The 19,001-nt window shown below is 36.2% G+C and overlaps 1 protein-coding gene and 1 non-coding gene across 9 annotated transcripts in view; one reads left to right on the forward strand and one right to left on the reverse strand.

Annotated features, from left to right (window-relative positions):
• Window positions 1-5,105: 5,105 nt before the first annotated feature.
• Window positions 5,106-19,001, reverse strand: part of LRRC7 (leucine rich repeat containing 7) — a 553,063-nt gene continuing 539,167 nt past the window's right edge. For 7 of the 8 annotated variants that reach the window (XM_019448906.2, XM_053894103.1, XM_019448904.2 and 4 more), the window contains one exon: window positions 5,106-9,070. In XM_019448906.2, coding sequence (XP_019304451.1) covers window positions 8,963-9,070 — 108 coding nt within the window. In that variant the 3' untranslated portion in view covers window positions 5,106-8,962. The remainder of the gene's footprint in view (window positions 9,071-19,001) is intronic. The other variant, XM_019448903.2, reaches the window with a different exon arrangement.
• LOC128776019 (small nucleolar RNA SNORA51) lies at window positions 11,919-12,048 on the forward strand. Its single transcript, XR_008420994.1, has one exon. It is a non-coding gene; the product is annotated as a small nucleolar RNA SNORA51 (small nucleolar RNA).

Below are 19,001 nucleotides of genomic sequence, written 5' to 3' on the forward strand. Positions count from 1 at the left end.
TGTGATTTCTGTCATCCAGTTTCTCTCTGTTCTTCTCTATCACTCTGTTACCTCCCTTCTTGCCCTTTTTTTCTCATTCTTATTTCCCTAATGTACTAATTTCTCTCCAACCAGCTCTCACGCCTGCTTTCACTCTTATTATTCTAAAATACTCTTACTTAAAATAGTTCAATTACTGTTACTATTTTGAAATATTCTTACTACTCTAAAATGTTACTCTATCAACTAATAATTTACTTTTCATTTTTCACTTCAATTGGTTCAAACAGACATTGGCATTCTTTTCCTCTATAAATATAGAAACACTGGGCTACAAGAGCAAAGCGTAGGTCTCTGGTGAGTTTGAGGCACCATACTCTTAAAGGAAATGATGATGATTGTTTCCTTCAATGTATATTTATGGTTTCTAGAATTTAAAAAATCCTGAAAAGAAGCCATCATCAGCCAGCTAGCAAGTTCTCCTCATATAATGAGGAGGTAGCAAGTTCCCCTCACACAAAGAGATGAAAAGACAGGCAGATGGAGTAATTAATATTATCTGTATAAGCAAAATAGTAGATGAGAAATGGATTTAACTTTGGGAAGATTTCACTCAATTCTGTAGTCAGTTTGTGTTGAAACTCAAATAGAAAAAGATGGGAAATAATTCTGAGAGAAAGCTAAGAAAGAAATGCTTTACTTAGAAGGAAATCAAGATCCTATGAGGTAATGAAGGAAATGTGGTTAGGAGCTTACCAACCTAGGGCTTTCCTCTCTTAGATGCTGTTTTTCTTTTTAGGGGCTACATTCTGCTTCCCCTCAAACCCTTAGATGAGGGAAGTATCTAATGAAGCTGATGCTAATGGCAGTATAAATAATTTTCTCTCTACTCTGATATCAACAGACCAGATTCTGACCTCTATAAAAGTTTGGCATGGGGCACGTGATTTTATCAAGTAATGCAGATTGTCTGTGATCTATCTAAATAGTTCATCATGTTAATGCTATAACTTTTGTGGCTTTTTTTGATAATTTTGGCTGGAGTATATGACATTTTCACTTTAGGGATACAGGTGGTGGAATCCGTCCATGAAATGAGGCCAAAATGCAATGTGTAAACATTGTCAGAGTGAACTATGGTCAAAGGCCTCTGGACAGGCTTTTCCTTATTCTAGAACGGACAGCATGAGGCAGAAGTTAAATTTTAGAGCTAAAATAGGGTGGGGGACTCCTTCTTCCCAAGTACCTTTCCCTAATCCCATTCCCAACCTAACTCTTTACCATTCCCCATGCCTCCAAATTTTAAAAGTAGCTTGAGCAATCTACCAAGTCGTAATGTACAGGGAGAAGAGCCTTAAAAGGGGGTCTAAAACCAGATCCAGCCATCTGTTTGTCTTCTCAGTTCACAGTCACATCACCTCTCTAGGACTTTGGGCCTCTGATAAAATGAGGAAACAGGACTTGATTATCTCTAAGATGTCTGTAAGGCCAAAACCATGGCTCTGTAAGTTCAACCTCATGCACTCATTTCTCTGAAATATTTCTGGAATCTATATGCATGACTTCTTCCAAGATGAGAAAAAAAAAAAAACCCAAATAAATCAAAAGGATAGATGTTATATATTCCAATTCAATGAACAAAAGCCATTTCTTAAACTTTTTGGACAATGTTAAGGTCCTTAGAACACAAATAAGGGAAATTAAACACAATTGCTAACACGTGGAAGAGGAGCTTAAAAGGTCTTAGGAGAGGATCTGGAGGATTGGAGGGGAGGAAGATTAGATTAAAAGGGGGAATTAAAAAAAAAACACTAGAAACAAAAGACTAAGAATGGTGAATGAACTGAGAGTTAAGATTGTGTAAACTGGACATAAACTTCCCACTAAATTTAAAAATCCTGTCATCCATTTAATTATTGTATAAACATTTATTGAGCACCTACTATGCTTCTGAGTCTATGACAGGCACGAACGATCCATGGTAAGCACAACCAGATGTGCTGTCTGGAAGCTCTTCTGTCTAGAATGCCTCTTTTAAGTATTGTCTGATCCTTTCAAGGAGTTGATGGGAGAGAACGAACAAATACCAAATAGCTATGTGATAAGTGCTGTAGATAGAACAGAATGTGGTAAGTACTATAAAATATGCAAAAAAATTAATAAGACCTTATTATCATAGGGAAGAGAAATTTCTTCCAGTTAAGATCAGGTAAAGTTTTATGATGGTGGTGATGCTTGAGCTGGATATAATTTTGATAATTTAGAAAGGGAATGGGAAGAGGAAGACATCACAGTGGAGGGACCAGTGTGGGTAAAGGCAGAGGTTGAAAATCACAGGGAATACTCAGGGAAAGGTAAGGATTTCTAGGTGTCTACATCACTGGTTATGTATAGTTAAGGTGAAGAAAAAACCAACAATTCTTAGATTCAGAGGAATCAGATTTCCTTGGAAGAATAAATAGATTCTATGATATGTAAATATGTATGATCTAACCTCACGCAAAGTCATGGGGCGGAAAGAACAGCCTTCAGCGAAAATGTCCCTCACCCCACTGAAGGAAGTGAAGTAATGCAGCTTCTGAAATGAATGCAGCTGCTGAATGAATATTCACTTCATTGCATTTCTGAGTGTATCATTCTAACATTGGATAATCAGGACTCCCATGCTCCCCAATAGTCGGTAAGAGGCAGTGGTCATAGGAGCAACCCTTTGGGGACACAACACAGAAGAAACTCTTCAATCCAACAGTCCTTGTCTTTTAAAATACTGGCTTCCATCTCCTTCCCCGAACATGTCAGGGGCCTATAGACACAGTGCTGTTGAGGAGCACCATCTTTCACTATGTTCTCTCTCTTCTTTAGAACGAACAAACTGGCAAAATTCTCTTCCACGGATTCAAGGGACTCTGGTTGCTACTTATCTTGTCCAGTAAGGTCTCTTCTCTTGTCACTTCTAGCCTATCAAATCTTGCCCTAAATCTTGGCAAACATTGATAATGGCCTCCCAAAGGCCATAAGACCCTGTAGGGAGACCTATGTGTAGCTCCAAATGGAACAACCATGCTCAAACCCAAGAGAGATTTGACTAGATAAAGATGCTACTTCCTTTTGCTATACACAGGTTGAGGGCAGGGACAAAGGGACTCACCACATTGCCTTGTACTGTCTTTTTTTCTGGAAGCTCTCTCATCTTCCCACTTGGTTATGAGACTCTGTGCAGAGGAGACCATGTTGTATCCCTTGCAGAGCCTGGTCTATAGTTGATGCTCCACAAATAGTTGTAAACATTGCACTTAATGTTTTCATTATATTCACCAATAAAATGCCCATATTTTGAATTTTGAATGACATGCCTTAAACTTCTGAGATTCAGCTATAGTAATTGTTTTCCTGTGGAGGAAATATGGATTTTCCTGATGAAAATAAGTCTGTGTAAGATATTTTAATCCAGGTATAGAGATACCTGACTATACACTGCTTACACATGTTAAAGATGGGGGAAAAAAAAACTAGCACAAATAATACAATTGTGCAACAGTGATAGTTTAAGTATATATATATATATATATATATATACCTTTCAAACTAGAGAAAGATTGGATCATTTATTTAACTTTTACTCAACACTCGTTCCCACACTCATTGAAAATTATGGTAGGTTTGAAAATAATATTTGTAAAAATTTGACCCATGGCTTTTTCTTTGGGTCAGGCCTACATTGGTTCTGATACCAGACTATTAAGAGTCACAGGATTTCAGTGCGTTTTACATAAACACTGTCAGGATTTCACAATCTTCCACTCTTTAGGTACTGCAATTAATAATATTAGGCAAAAAAAAAAAGTGTTTTGTAGCATAATTTGGGGAGATACTGGTACAGCTTCAGAGATATCCTTATCTGTGCCTGTCTTACATCCAGTTCCATTTCTTATCTTGCTTAGTGCTCAGTGAGTTGTTACCAAGTGTGAGCTTACTGTCCTACAACAAAATCCAACAAGGGAAACTAGCAGATGAAGTAATGCTTCTAAAGCTGGAACCAGCGTATTATTTCCCTTCCCTTTCAGTTTTCTCTCTTTACTTCCCCTGGAACTGCTCTTTGGGAAGATTATGACAATCACATTGTTAAAAGTCCAGGGGAGTCAATATTCCTAGATTTTCATTTATTCCTTTTAATCAAACATCAGAAATCTCTGGCTTCTCCAAAATAGAAGGCTTGCAATCTATATCCTCACAAGAGAATGTTTCCAAACCATTCTCTTGCAGAGAGTGTCAAAGGTGAGGAAGATTGGAACCTGTCCCACTAGCAATCAGCTGGCAGGCTTAGAAAGAGTCCTCAATATGGTAAAATTCAACACTTAAAAAACAGAAGTGGAAACACGGTTCTATTAAGGCATTGTCACCCTTGCTCTTGAACACACAGTTTGTTGTCAGAGACAGAAGTGTTCCACCTTTGCACCTTGGTTAATGCTACTAATCCAGGTTCCTTGATCACCCAAGAAAGTTCTTCCCAAGCTGGAAGCTGGAACCATCAGTAGATACTCAAGTGTCTCCAAACAATTAGAACTTTAAGGGGCCCTCTTAGTCTTGTGTCAACAGGATGGAAGCAGCCGGCCACTGCCTTTGGAACATCATGGGGAGTTAGAGGGATGAATCTATAGCAGCAATAGCAGCAATGAAGAGAGGTCAGTTTTACATACTAGAAACAGAAATGACCCCAAAAGTTTCCAAATATAACTAGAAAACTTGACTGCATCTGCTTTGACTTTTGTAGAGTGGGATGTTTCAGAAAATACATTCTCTGAAATGTTTAGATCAAATGAAGCTGAAAGGCTGCATTGGAGAGCTGACACCCAGGATCTCCTATAATATTAACCCACACGCTTTCTATGCACATCCTTTTTTCCACAGCCCATGTTCTATTATCTTTCTATAATGTATACTTGGGTGATGGTCTTACTGAGTGATGGGGAAATATTCTGGGCCAAGGCAAGATGCTTTTCTTAGTGGAAAGCAGTTGTATTGCTTGGGAAAAAAGGTTCATGCAGGTGATCTCACATCTGAAGATTTCCCCCCAATAACCAGATGACCAGATAACTACAACCATAAGAGAGGGCACATCACCAACCCAGTGTTTGAACATTTTATTGAGCCTCACAAAGATTTAGCATTGCTGTGAGAGGAATTTTACTGGAAACTCAACCCTGCTCTTCTTGATACTACGTAAAGGACCCATCTTCCTAACTTATTGAATTTCATTATTTGCATAACTTTTTACTGACCTAGTGTTTTAATAAACCTGCTATTTGGTCAGTATATCAGGAGTCAGTCAAACATATTGTCTGGTTGAATTCACCAAAGGCTTAGAGTAATAGTCTTGTACCAACATGCCGACATGGTGGTTTATCTGGTTATGTTGTATTGTTGCCTCTTGATAACAGTGTCTCCATCAGAGTAGACATTCTTGATCTGTGTGCCAATGAGGGGCAGAAATTGACTGAGGACGGCATTAACAGCCAATGAAAAGACAAGTTAGGAAACACACTATGTTTTCTAAATATTTAAATTTTGGTGAAGATATTAAATAGATTTTTATGATTTATAGTAAAATGTTTTTTTCTGGCTTCCTTCATCTAGTCATTTTGGCAAATTCAAATACTTTTCACTTAATATTTGAATGTATAAATCTAATTTCTTCATTTTCTTTCATCTGAGTACACTTTCTCTTCAGTTCACCTGGTGAAATATATTTCAGTACTACTTTTTAAGCAAGCAATTTTATTAGTAATATGTGTGCAGCCATCTTTAGGATTAAAAATAAATTAATGTTGATTTGTCATCCTCTCTTTAAAACTGCCTTTTTCATATTGAAAGTGGTAACCCAATGGAAGACCCGGAAGTGACTGGGATTGTTAGATGTTTATATAATTAACAGTTCTAATTAACGGCGATGCATGTATTTTACAGGTTTCACTGAGTGATAAATCAGCATGATGTAAATATTAGCATGTTATACTGATTTTGAGTATTCCTTGCCAAAAATCCACTCATATTTTGAAATTACTATGCCTAGATGACTTACGTCTGAAGGTGGAAATTATCATAAGGGAGATTTTGTGACAATGTATTATAAGCCATGTAAGTTGGTTTTTAAAAGTTGTCCACTAATGTCTATTTGGCTTGCAAATCTGTAGGGATTCTACCAGTATTTTTCAGTGCTTGTTCTTTGCACCTCTGATCCTTCTCATTCCCCTTCATTGTGTCTTACTGATCCACCAGATATAGACAGCTGCCTCAGGAAAAAGATCTCAATAAAAATCAAAGACCAAGAGGTGAGTCTATTGGAGTCATCATGAATTCCACTCCTTTGTTGTTGTCAATCTTCTTTTTTTAAAGGCACACCTTTAACTTTTTGGGGGAGGAGTGGGGTTGGTGAGGGGCAGTTAATACAAACCAGATTCCAAATTCAGGCAGCAAAAGCAGTTATTCCAAAAAAAGTCAATACTCAAATTAATGTATTATTGGTTTTGGTCACATATGGAATAAATTAGATTTTTTAACCCCCTTAAGTAGTTAGTGATTTTATTCAATCTAAAAAAAAAAAATGCTTCTTTTCATTATTACCTGCCTTTTCTCAGTATGCAGCATGGCAGTACAAGTGACAATGAGGTGCTTTGGCACATCACATTTCTTTTCCATTTGGTCAGGGATCCCTTTTCACTTTTTCTCACTTCCTATGGAAGAGGAAGGATTAAAGCATTGGCCCGGGACAACGTTGTCACATCAGGAGTGGCAGAGGTGTTTACTACGATCCTCTCAGCTTTGTGCCTCAGAAGCATCTCCTGAAACCCTGGGTTTGATGTGGAAACCTGACATAAGAAGAGACTTGGGAAGTCCTCTATCTGGCTCTTCTCTCACCTCTCCTGTTAAAGATTAAACAAAACTGATGGGATGACTTGAGATGCTTCATTGCCACCAAACTATACCCATGAGTTTGTTTTTCCTTTACATGATCTTGTGAGGCCAGTGGCGGGGTGGGGGGCATCTATCTTGATTCATGACGATCATTCTATACTAGGAGCTGGAAACAGTGGTACCATGGTTTGGTGTGAGTGTTTGACAAAGAAAATTAGGCTCTGAAAGACATTTCTCATCAGAAACTGTCAATATATTAAAATGCATTTAAAAGTTACTTCTGGGAAACATATTAAATAGGCCAATCATTTAATCATTTGCTAAATGTCAAACCCTATAAAATCATGGTATAATGTCACCCTGACATAAAGCAACATCAAAATTAGTGCATCATCTATAAAGTGAAGTATCATTTGCCTTCAAGTGACAAATTCTATTGCCAAAAAATACCACTGTACTTCTAATAAGTGACACTCATTTTAATAGACCCTACAAAAATACAGTATTTTCAATGTCCCCATAAAACAGTTAACTTACAAATATTACTCTCAGAGCTTTGGTGACATCAATATGTGATACTATTGTGAAAATCCTTATAGAGTACTTGAAACGCTAGCATATAAACTAAATTCATTATATATATATAATATATATATAATGTGGAACTATGAGGGGGAACATGCATACAACCAACTCTGGGAAATTATTCTGGAATTTCAAATGAACATTTTAATCAAATTAATGACTAATATATAAAAGAAATATTTTTAAAGGATTATAAAATGAATTTTGATCATTTATAGAGGAAAACAATTCTAATGTAAAAAATAACTAATTCTATATTAACTATGCTTGTCTTTCTCTCCAGTAAGACAGACTCAGGATTTTATATACTTTGAAACTTTTTTGGAAAAAAAGTATTTTCTCTATTTTTTGCCCACAAAAACAGGCACTGAAATTAATATTACAGGTAGACCACAGCTCTGAGAAATTATATTTGCAGTTTCATATTTAAATACTAAAGTTTTTTAATCATCCACCATAACTTTCTAACAACAGTCTTTCTTAATGATAAATTTTATCAATCTCCAAAACTCATTTAAAATGATTTAAAAGTAGCAAATTAGATAAAGCAACACACAAATAAATTCCACATTTACAAGTAAAGAAATCACAGGGGCTACATTTTATAATCAACATAAATTTGAAAGAAAGAAAGCAATATCTTTCCTGCCACCCATCATTCACTGCTTAAATTTGTGGTGAAAAAGATTTATCTATAATGACCTTTAGTTTGTATCTTAACTCTGTGTGTCTTGTAATTAGCTAAAGGCATTGAACAAATTAGTTTGTCCTATTTTTATTCAGGTCCCAGAGATAAATGGCTAATTTATGAAATATTTCACTCTGTGTTATGAGAATTTAGCAAATGAATATGGAACCAAATATAAACACTTTATACCATATGTACAGTTACTTTCATAAGGCATTATCATGTAATTTTTATTGAAAAAGATTCAATATAGTAAAGTCTTATTTTAAGATATAGTTTCTTTCTCAATCCGAGATGTTTAGTTTATGAAAATATTATTTTTCTCTATATTCTTTTTGTATATATGCCAACATATACCTGTGCTAGAAATATTTTATGGGAATTACAATTCTTTATATTTGTATTTTCTATATAAAGGCATATACAACTTTGAGGCAGTGTTTCTGATGGAGAGCAGAATTCGTAAAGAGCTTGTATGTGCTTCCGTGCTCTGAAATTATATGAAATCCACTTCGAGAAGAAACTTATTTGATTAAAAAAACAAACCAAAAACAAAAACAGAACTGCACCAATGCACAGCCAGAGGCTGACAATTAAAACTAATACATAACCACATGAACATCATATTTATATAGTTAACATTTTTAAGGATGATCAGTGCTAACATATAGTATTATACATTTGGCACTAATGTTTGCCATTGGTCCAGCAATTGGCAAAATTTGTTTCTATGTATAAATTTTTTTTTTTTGAACATTAGGTCTGGCTAGACGTATCTTCACTATTTATAAAAAATATTTAGACAGTAAGCTCACGTTGAATAACTAGGTCTACTGTGTTCTGGAAACTCTTCAGTAGTAATACAGCTTTTTCATGTTCCATATGTACAAAACTATGTCCATTTGCCTGTAAACACACAAATAAAACAGGGCAATCAATGCAAGATACTTGTATGTCACTTCACCATTGTTTCTCATCATAAGAGTCAAGGGAGTATTGAGCAACCACAAGTTATCAGTTTTTAAAATTCACAGAATTATAACTATGGAAACAATGAATTAATTTCATCCAGATTGACTCAATTTATTAATTCAACAAATACATTTATGAAGCATCCAGTATGTCCTATCTGGGACTGTCCTGGCCACTGTGCTAATCATGGAGATACACTGGTGAATAAGAGCTAGATGTGTTTCAAATATGGTACTTGTTCTGTGGTTGTTCTTTTGATTTGCTTGTTTTTTGCAGGAGCTTAGTTGAGATGTTTTGGAAGTGCCCACAGGACCATTGCCTTCTTGCCATTTAATTTCTGATAGAATAAATCCATCAGCAAGGTTGAATATTTCACTCATGACACACGATTGTGCACTTATAGTATTATTAAATCTTATTTTGCCTTACTGAAAAGTTCTTAGTTTATACATTTTTATACGAAAGAGATCATTTTTATTTCTCCCATTGCTAAATGCAAGTATATTCATTATTTATACCAGTGGTTCTCAAGGATGCCATCTAATATACCTAAGAGATCGATCCCTCAGAGGTAAAGCACATTGACATTAGTAACAGTGAAGATGCTTGCCATCTTCTAGTTAAGAATCATCAATCTATGCATTCAAAATCCATTTTTGAAAGTTTATTTATTTATTTTGAAGGAGTGTGCAAGAGTGGGGGAGGGGCAGAGAGAGGGAGAGACAGAATCCCAAGCAGGGGCTCCACACTGTCAGTGTGTAGCCCAATGTGGGGCTCTATCCTCTGAACGCTGAGATCATGACCTAAGTCGAAATCAAGAGTCAGATGCTTAACTTACTGAGCCACCCAGGCCGCCCCCCCAAGTCCACTGTAAACATAATTAGCCTAAGGTTTCAATTTTGGGATTCCAACTGACTATTATTTAACATTTCAAAAATTTTCTGCAGAGACTGCTCATGGTTCTTTTTTCTTTTTTTAATTTTTCTTCTCTACATTAAATTACAGATTCTCTTGATTGGAATGATTTTTACTATTAATATATACAAAAGTGGATCCCATAAACCTTCACTGTCATGACGGACAAAATAAAACCCAATCTTACTGGAATTTGGTAGGAATAAATCTTGGAAACTTAATAGGTAACAATTATGTAACTGTTTTCCTTATGGGCTGGGACGCCACTGATTTGGAAGAGTCAGCCAAATTGACTACTTGGCAAAATATGGACAATAGAGCCAGTTAATTGGTTGAGTTTTTCAATTTTCAATTTGCTGAAGTTAATTTTGGGAATCCATTGCCTTTTTTGTTTTATTTTTTAAATGCTTTCTTAAAATATGATTAATATTTCACATAACCACTCAAGATATTTCACTGCTTTTGACTTTTAAAAATTTATAAGAGGGGGTACCTGGATGGCTCAGTTGGGTAAGCCTCCCACTTTTGATTTCAGCTCAGGTTATGATCTATCTCACTGTTCTGAAATGGAGCCCCATGTTGGCTCTGCGCTGACAGCAGGGAGCCTGCTTGGGATTCTCTTTCTCCTCTCTCTCTCTCTGCCTCTCCCCTGCTCATCTTCTCTCTCTCCCTCTCAAAATAAATAAATAACACTTAAAAAAATAAATAAGATTGAAAACAGCAGCTTTCTAGCATTACTGGATAGTCTTTATATCATAGATGAAAATCGTGGGACACAATATATGTTATCACTAGTTTGTTAAAATTGGTTGGCCAATGATGTGATAAAGAAGAAAGTCCTAAAATATTGCATTTTTTAAACCAAAGTACATCTAACAAATAAGGAAAATACTAGGACACAAAAAATGTAAATCCATGAAAACCCATATAACTAGAAGTTTAAATTTATTTTGAATTAAAGAATCTCCCTCTCTCTCCCTCCCTCCCTCCTTCCTTCCCTCATTGTCTCTTTCCTTACTCTTTTCATCTCTCTCTCTCTCTCTCTCTCTCTCTCTCTATATATATATATATATATATATATAAATAAATCTGTACCTATCATCTATCTATATCTCCTTTAATATGTATAACAACATTTAGTTAATTGAAATGCCTATCAAGGTTGGCATTGGCTGTTGCAGTGGCAGGAAACAGTAATTGGGTAGAACTTTGGGTTTGTTACACAGCCCAAATTTCTTGCTTTAAGTTATAGTTAAAAGCAGACAACTGGGTTCTGTGTGATGTTATTTCTGGTTAGACGGTGATGTGGAATAGAGAGAGCACAGCATATGGTACATTCTTTTTATTCTCAATCTGTATCTGACATGAGGAAAATAGCAAACTTGGGTGAAAGGTATGTTTATTTTTGAGGAATAATCTAACTACCTTAATGCTTCAGTTTGACCAAAAGGCATACCTTAATTGTGAATTAAATTTAACTTTATTTATTTACTTATCTTAAGTAAGCTCCATGTCCAATATGGGGTTGGAACTCACAACCCTCAGATCAAGAATCACGTGTTCTACGGAATGAGCCAGCCAGGTGCCTCTAAATTTAACTTTAACCATGGAGTCCTTGAATGTTAAATATTGTTAATAACTTTGTGAGTGCTCAGATTTCCTCTATGAGAAGACTCAGAACCTGGAATTGGAATGAACTCAAACCCACCAAGAATTTTCAGAGCATTGTTTGAAATTTAAATATCTTGGTGTTTCAGGGAAAATGAATGTTTCGGAATTTGGAGGCCATCAATGGTATATTGTCCACCATTAGACTTCACCGTTCCTGGTTTTAGCAACTACTAGTCTCAAAATAATGTCACTTTTGAGCCTCCTGGTGCTTACCACAGGCTGTGTTCTTATACTGACTGTACAGAAAGAGGAGGCAGAGTAAATCCACCCATATACACCCCAGCCCAGTGCTTTGCCTGGTCTGTGTTGGGAATGGGGGGACATAGATTGAGGTTTTGAATCTGACTTGTTCCCTATTCTCCAGGCAAAGAATAGAAATGGAGAGAGCTGAGGCTGTAGTTTTGAGACATAGCAACTGGGCAGGGAGGGATTGTGGCTGGCTCTTCAAAAAAAAAAAAAAAAAAAAAATATATATATATCAATTTTAAGGGCATAAGTGACACAGAACCCAGATGGCAAATTAATCATAGCTGTTAATTTTTAGTGATACTTTTATCAAAAGTTCTTCAAAAAAGGTTGCTCTGTTTCTACCATTTTTTCAATCAAACATCAATCTTTACGTGTTAACTGTGCCCAAGGCATTGTGCTTGGCACTGGGGATAGGAAGTAAGAAAGAGATGACACAGGGACGCTCCCATCAAAGATATGACTATATGGAAGGGGAATTTAGCCATGGACACAACTAAAAACAATGTAGAAAATGCCTTACCTGTAGTAAGGACTCAGCAGTTGCTGAATTGAATTAATATCAGAAGAGATAAATAATGTACTAGAGTAGCTCAGTGGAAGGAAAAGAGAGAGGTTAAATTTCCAGAGAAGTTGTTTCTCTGAGGTACATGAGAAGTTTCCCTGGTAGTCACATCTGGCAAGAATGTGATTAGTGAAGGGCCACAATCAATGTCTTGTCTCAAGGCTGGGGTTCTCTCCAGCCTTAGACACATGAACAATTGGCTCTTTCAAGTAAATTTTTCAACAATCTATGCAGGGAAAAGAGTTTTTATATGATCCAGGTATGTAATCATTTTAATGAGAATTTAAAAATAAAAATACCAGTGAGTTGAGATCTTAGGCTTTAGCATAAGAAGCAACCATAAGATTAAACTAATGTGGAGGGGCTTGATAGGATGTGGGGTTAGTTCATAGATTCCTTTCTTCAAAATGAAGAGAGATAGTTCAGTATGTGAAACATTTAAACAGAACTTTTCTGGAGAGACAGAGAGAGGGAATGAGAGAGAGAAAAAGTGAGAGTGAGAGCAAGCATGATCTAAGCTAATCCTGTTATTTTATAAATGAAAGAGTTATATCTCAGAGAGACCAGCTAAGTGACTGAGGCCACACAGCCAGGGCTGAATGATCTGATACCATAATATTTCTTCTCATTATTTTTCTCAATACTTCACTGAAATAATAAGATTACAATTGCTTCCATAGATTTGAGCTGGCATTTCACTGATTATGCTAAAATAATGAACATTTTCCCCTTGAAATTATTGCTATATCACCTCCTGACATAATTTTGTTCTTCACTGCAAAACCTAACTTCTCATTCAGATTCCTATCAGGATTAACTTAATTCATTCTAAAAATACTGGTAGAAATAACATTTAATCCTAAATTAGCATCTCCAGAAATGCTGAATCTCTCATTCTTATTATAGTATTAACTCTGGCTTAATTGGGTTCTTGTAGCCATATGTGAGCTTTCGCTCTCAAAAGTGGAAAGACTAAGTCAGGCTATCTGCTAGGACAGTGCCAGGAAACTTGAGGGGAAATGGATTAAAAAAGGAGAAAAATTTTAGGGTAGAATCTATAAATTTGGCATCTCATTGAACATGGGTATAAGAAACAAGAATCAAACTGTGATACAATTAATGAAAAATGGAAATGAAAATGGAGTTTGAGGCCATGGCAATGTGTGCAAGGGAAACATTGATCATATATTTAGAAACAAAAGAGTAGAGTTCAGGAAGGAGGTCAGAATGGCAGTATCAGCAACAGAGGTTAGGTTTTACTGCAGTTTGGTATTCACCACATGGAAGGCTGAGAGATTTATCAGAAAATAAGTTTAAAAGGGAACACTGTGAAAGAAGGAAAATCTAACCAGGGGAGTATGAGGGGGCTGCAGCTTGGGACATGGAGAGCAGAGCTGAGAGATAGTGTTTGCTGTTGACCTTGGCATCTAAGAAAACCTGTCTGAATTAAGGACAGGGAAGGTAAAGCAGAGCCTAATCCTTCCTGCCCAGGGATGGCAGAACTAAAGAACAGAGATTCCCATGGGACCGATGCACGACGGGGAGAGAATAGGAAAGCTGGGTTCCTGAGAGATCCCGGGAGGAGAATAACTGGGAAGAGTTGTCATGAAGGGGGATCAAGGTACTGTGCTCATAAAGTAGCAGGAAATCCAGGAAAGTAAAATCTTTTCCAGTGGCCCCAGTGAACCCTAGTTTTCTGCAGCAGAGTAAAAAGCAGGGAAAAGGAATAGCTAGATGAAGTCTGGCCTTGTATCTGGGTCTGTTTCCAAAAAACAGGCTTCAAGATGTTCCGAATCGCAGTCCGGGTTCTAATTCAAGGCTAGAAAGATCCCATGTATAAATGAGCTTTTAATATCACTTTAAATATCAGCTGTTAGTTTTCATGCTTTGTAAGTGAAAAATGAGAGTTATGTAGTTGGAAACTCAAATACAGGGCTGATTTTCCAGAAGGAAATAAGCAGATTGATAACTTAGATCACCGAGTTAAATAAACACTAGGACTCTACGTGCAATGTTAGTACCCAGACATGTTTTGGATCTAAAACCCAAGCTTTGGTGAGCCTCAAGAGGACTGTTCAAAATGCCACAACTAAGGACTGCCTGGGAATGGGTTCAAAATACCAGGAGGACTCTGAACGATCAGAAAGCACATTATTTTAGAAAGTTTATTAAAGATTAAATGAGTTAATATATGTCAGGTGCTTAGGTCTGGCAAACTATAAATCAATCGAATGTTAGCTACTGCTATTAATATTACGTCACTATTATTTTCTTGAATTTTCATGGAGTCACAAATAGAAGGACAAAATGTCAGAGGAACTTTTCTTTTTTCTTGTTAACCGTAATTTTTTTTTTTTTTTTTTTAGTGTTTATTTATCTTTGAGACAGAGACAGAGCATGAACAGGGGAGGGTCAGAGAGAGAGGGAGACACAGAATCCGAAACAGGCTCCAGGCTCTGAGCTGTCAGCACAGAGCCCGATGGGGGGCTCGAACTCACGGACCGCGAGATCATGACCTGAGCTGAAGTCGGACGCTTAGCCGACTGAGCCACCCAGGCGCCCCACCCTAATTTTTTTAAAGATGAAAATGTGAGGAGGATTGGAGACAGTACATGAAATATCCAAGCTCAGAGTGCTAGTGACTAGGTGGGAATTTATGTCACAGATGTCAACTCTGCATCTTGGCATAATTCATCCCATTGGATGTTGTGAAGTTGGTAATGACTGTTTTAGGTTCATTACATGAATTCAATATTTAATATTAATTGAACCATTTCTTGATATGGAACATTATGTTAGACCTGATGCTGGGGGATACAATGATGGAAAGGGTTGGAAGAGGGGTTTGAATATTTATGGTTGTCTTATGTATCTGACTAGAAAAAGAGCTGAGGAAATAAAGGACAGTACTATGCAATATTAATTGCAAGGTATAAATCCAATGATGCTTTGAAAGTGATGCATAGAACCTACATTTGTGCATTTCATAATTTAGATATACATAATGGAAATGCAAAAGATGGTTGGAAGACTATATGTTAAATTAATGAAATTTTTATTTATTAGAGAAATTTTAATGTTTATTTATTTATTTTGAGAGAGAGAGCGAGAGAGAGAGAGAGAGTGAGAGAGAGAGAGAGAGAGCGTGTGTGCATAAGTGCGGGAGGGGCAGAGAGAAGGAGAGAAAGAAGCCCAAGCAGGCTCTGTGCTGCCAGTGTGGAGCCCGATGTGGGGCTCTAACCTACAAGCTGAGGGCACACCACTGGCCCGTCTCGCCCGCCACGCCGGGGAGGTGGGGCATGAGCTCACGTGTTAGGACCTGAAAGATGGTGAACTATGCTTGGGCAGGGCGAAGCCAGAGGAAACTCTGGCTGGATCATGACCTGAGTTGAAATTCAGAGTTGGATGCTTAACTGAGCCACCTAAGTGCCCCAGCTAAATTAACAAAATTTTAAAATACATTGCCACATTTGGCCACATACATGTTTATATAAACACAGTGTCTATTGTGGATTATAATAAAATGTGTGCACTTTAGAGGAAATAGCAATTTTATGAAAAAATGAGAAATAAATGAAATGGCTTATTAAGTTAAAATGAAGTTAATAAAAAAAAATTTAGGAATGAAAAGATATTCTGAAAATTTTATGCTTCCAGAATATATGGCTAATGGATTTCTGGCTTTAGCTGATTTGAAAGTATAAAGGAACATTTTACTGTATAGTCGTTATATTGTTTCCAGAAGATAGCCTACCTTTTAAAAATTCCATTTGATATCTGTGCCATAAAATGATTTTTAATTGCCCCTTTGCATGATTTAGATATGGAAAGATGGAGGGTTAATGAAAAACAATATTTACAATAACAACAAAAAGTAGAGTTTTGTAATTATGGTAATCAATTTACTATAAAACATACTTGGTTTCTGGATTTCATCCTTTTTTTCCTTCCAAGATCTATCTTTGATTTCCTTCTGGTAAATGCTTTGTTAAATGGATAAATTATGGATGTTTACACTATAGAACTTCTACAGAGGATTCTGTAATTCAAGATTCAGGAATTTTGTTGTACCCTTATTATTCAAAGCTTTAAATTTAAAAACTAATTGCTAAGGAGTCTTGGCCGAAAGGTAGGCGGTATTATCCAGTAAGACGGAGAGCATGACTCTTTTAGGATACAAAAGAGAAATGGAATTAGAGACTCAGATGTGTGATTTTTGTTGATTGAAACTCACCTTCAAGGACAAATATTTAAAGGGTCAGCATAGATGCAGTTTTAATTAAATTTTTTTTTTTAATGTTTATTTTTGAGAGAGAGACAGAGAGACAGAGAGAGACAGAAAAGTGTGAGCAGCGGAGGGGCAGAGAGAGAGGGAGACACAGAATCTGAAGCAGGCTCCAGGCTCTGAGATGTCAGCACAGAGCCCAACATGGGATTTGAACTTGGAAACCATGAGATCATGAGCTGAGCCAAAGTCGAATGCTTAACAGACTGAGCCACCCAGTCACCCCATATATATTAGATATACATTAGTACATTAATATCTTTGAATGCCTAGGCTCTTGGAATGAGGGAAAACTTAAAAAAAAAATACAGCAACCATATTAGAGTTATAAGGGCAAGCCTTCATGGTGTTTAATCCTGACAGCCAGACATTATGAGAAACAGTAGAAATCTTAAATAATTATAATTATGTTTCACATTAGCTACCTGGAATTAATTCTCATTTCAAAATTTTAATCTGATAGAGTGCTCTCATTAAATATTGGCATATATTTGGAATTGAATATACTGCATAATCAATACTACACTGACTTTATGCCAAGTCATTTGGAAACTTTTCCTTTCTATCAAAAATCTGAACTATAGATCCTAAATTCTGGGAGAGTTCCTATGAAAAGTTTACACAGAGCTTTTTAAATGTGAGAAGTCTGAAGTCTTAATGGCTTTTACTTTAGTATTAAAAACTCTTTATAGAATAAAACATAGATAAGAATTTCTCTTCTATCTGAAGTGCACACATGTATTGCTGCTTGAATATTTCATGAATTCAGGCTCAAAAAAGACATGTTAGAATAGACTCAACTAAACTAAATACTTTGTCAATTTTTGGTTTACAAATTTGGGCATGGAGGGCACCTGGGTGGCTCAGTTGGTTAAGTGTCTACTATTGATTTTGGCTCAGGTCATGGTCTCATGGTTTTTGAATTCAAGCCCTGCATTGGGTTCTGTGCTGACAGTGTGGAGCCTACTTGGGATTCTGCCCCCTCCCCCTCAAAATAAATAAATAAACTTAAGAAAATTTTTTAACAAAAAAAAAAGTTTAAAAAATTTGGGCATGGAACTGATAATAGTCATCTTGAAGACATTTACTTATTTATCTGATTTTAGAATGCTGTTTTCTTCTTATCAAACATCTTAAATGAGCATCTCTAACAAATGGGTTCCCTACCTTGGTTTGCAGAGCAGTTCCCTGATAAGATAGATGTTATTTATTTTAAAAGAAATAGAAACTGCGAAGTGAACCGAACTGCAAAATCAACCTCTCATTTTCAGGGGCTCATTGTAGCCATGTTGGTTTCCATTTGGTAAAACATTTTCTCTTAAAAGAAGACGGACTGGGAGCTGATTTTATTAAATGTTTAAAGTCCCCTTCTATCTATCCTCTCTTCCTTCTTCGTTTTCTGCTCAGGTAATTTTGGGCATGTCTGCTTCCTGGGCTAAGTTGTATGAAGCTAGGGACTTAGTTACATTCTTTATTACATTGTTCACATTGCTTGGCACAATACTTTGTACACAGTGGGCGTTTAATACATATTTTCCAAATATATAAATAGCAAATGTGATGAATATGATGCTATCAGTAAAATTTGTTGCAGTAAAGCCAGTATTGTATAATGGAAGAAGGTCAAATAAGTTATTTAACCTCTGTCAACAGTAGATACCTTGCAGGGTTGTCTTGTGATATAAGAGATACAATAGAGGTACTTAATTGTTATTTTTATTTCAGCCAAATTATGGAGGTTAAAGGCAGACTAATGAGCTTAACTTGTTTTTGTTGGTTTACCTGTTTTCCTTATCTCTTATTTTTTTGATGTGCAATAAGTATTTACTCAATCTTTTATTAGCTGACTGTACTGAACTTCATAAATGGAATGAGATATGGAGTGAAACTCTGGCATATAAAATCATAAACAATTTTGAAAATAATTTTTTGTTGTCTTCTAATCAAATTGTATCAAAAAATCTTATTCTTTGAATGTATCACATCATTATAAGCAATAGTTTCTCTAAACACTAAGAATGACATGACATGATTACTGACCCCCTCCCCCACCTTTCCCTCCAGCCTCTCTTATGTTTTTGATTTTCAACCACCAAATAAAATGATAAAGAAAAGCATTAACTCATTTGACCTTGCTGGGAAATGCTTTAGTGAAATTTCCAAATACCTTAAATTTATTTTTT

This window comes from Panthera pardus, unplaced genomic scaffold (assembly GCF_024362965.1).
Source record: "Panthera pardus isolate Hobbes unplaced genomic scaffold, ASM2436296v1 HiC_scaffold_11, whole genome shotgun sequence".
Taxonomy (NCBI): domain Eukaryota; kingdom Metazoa; phylum Chordata; class Mammalia; order Carnivora; family Felidae; genus Panthera; species Panthera pardus.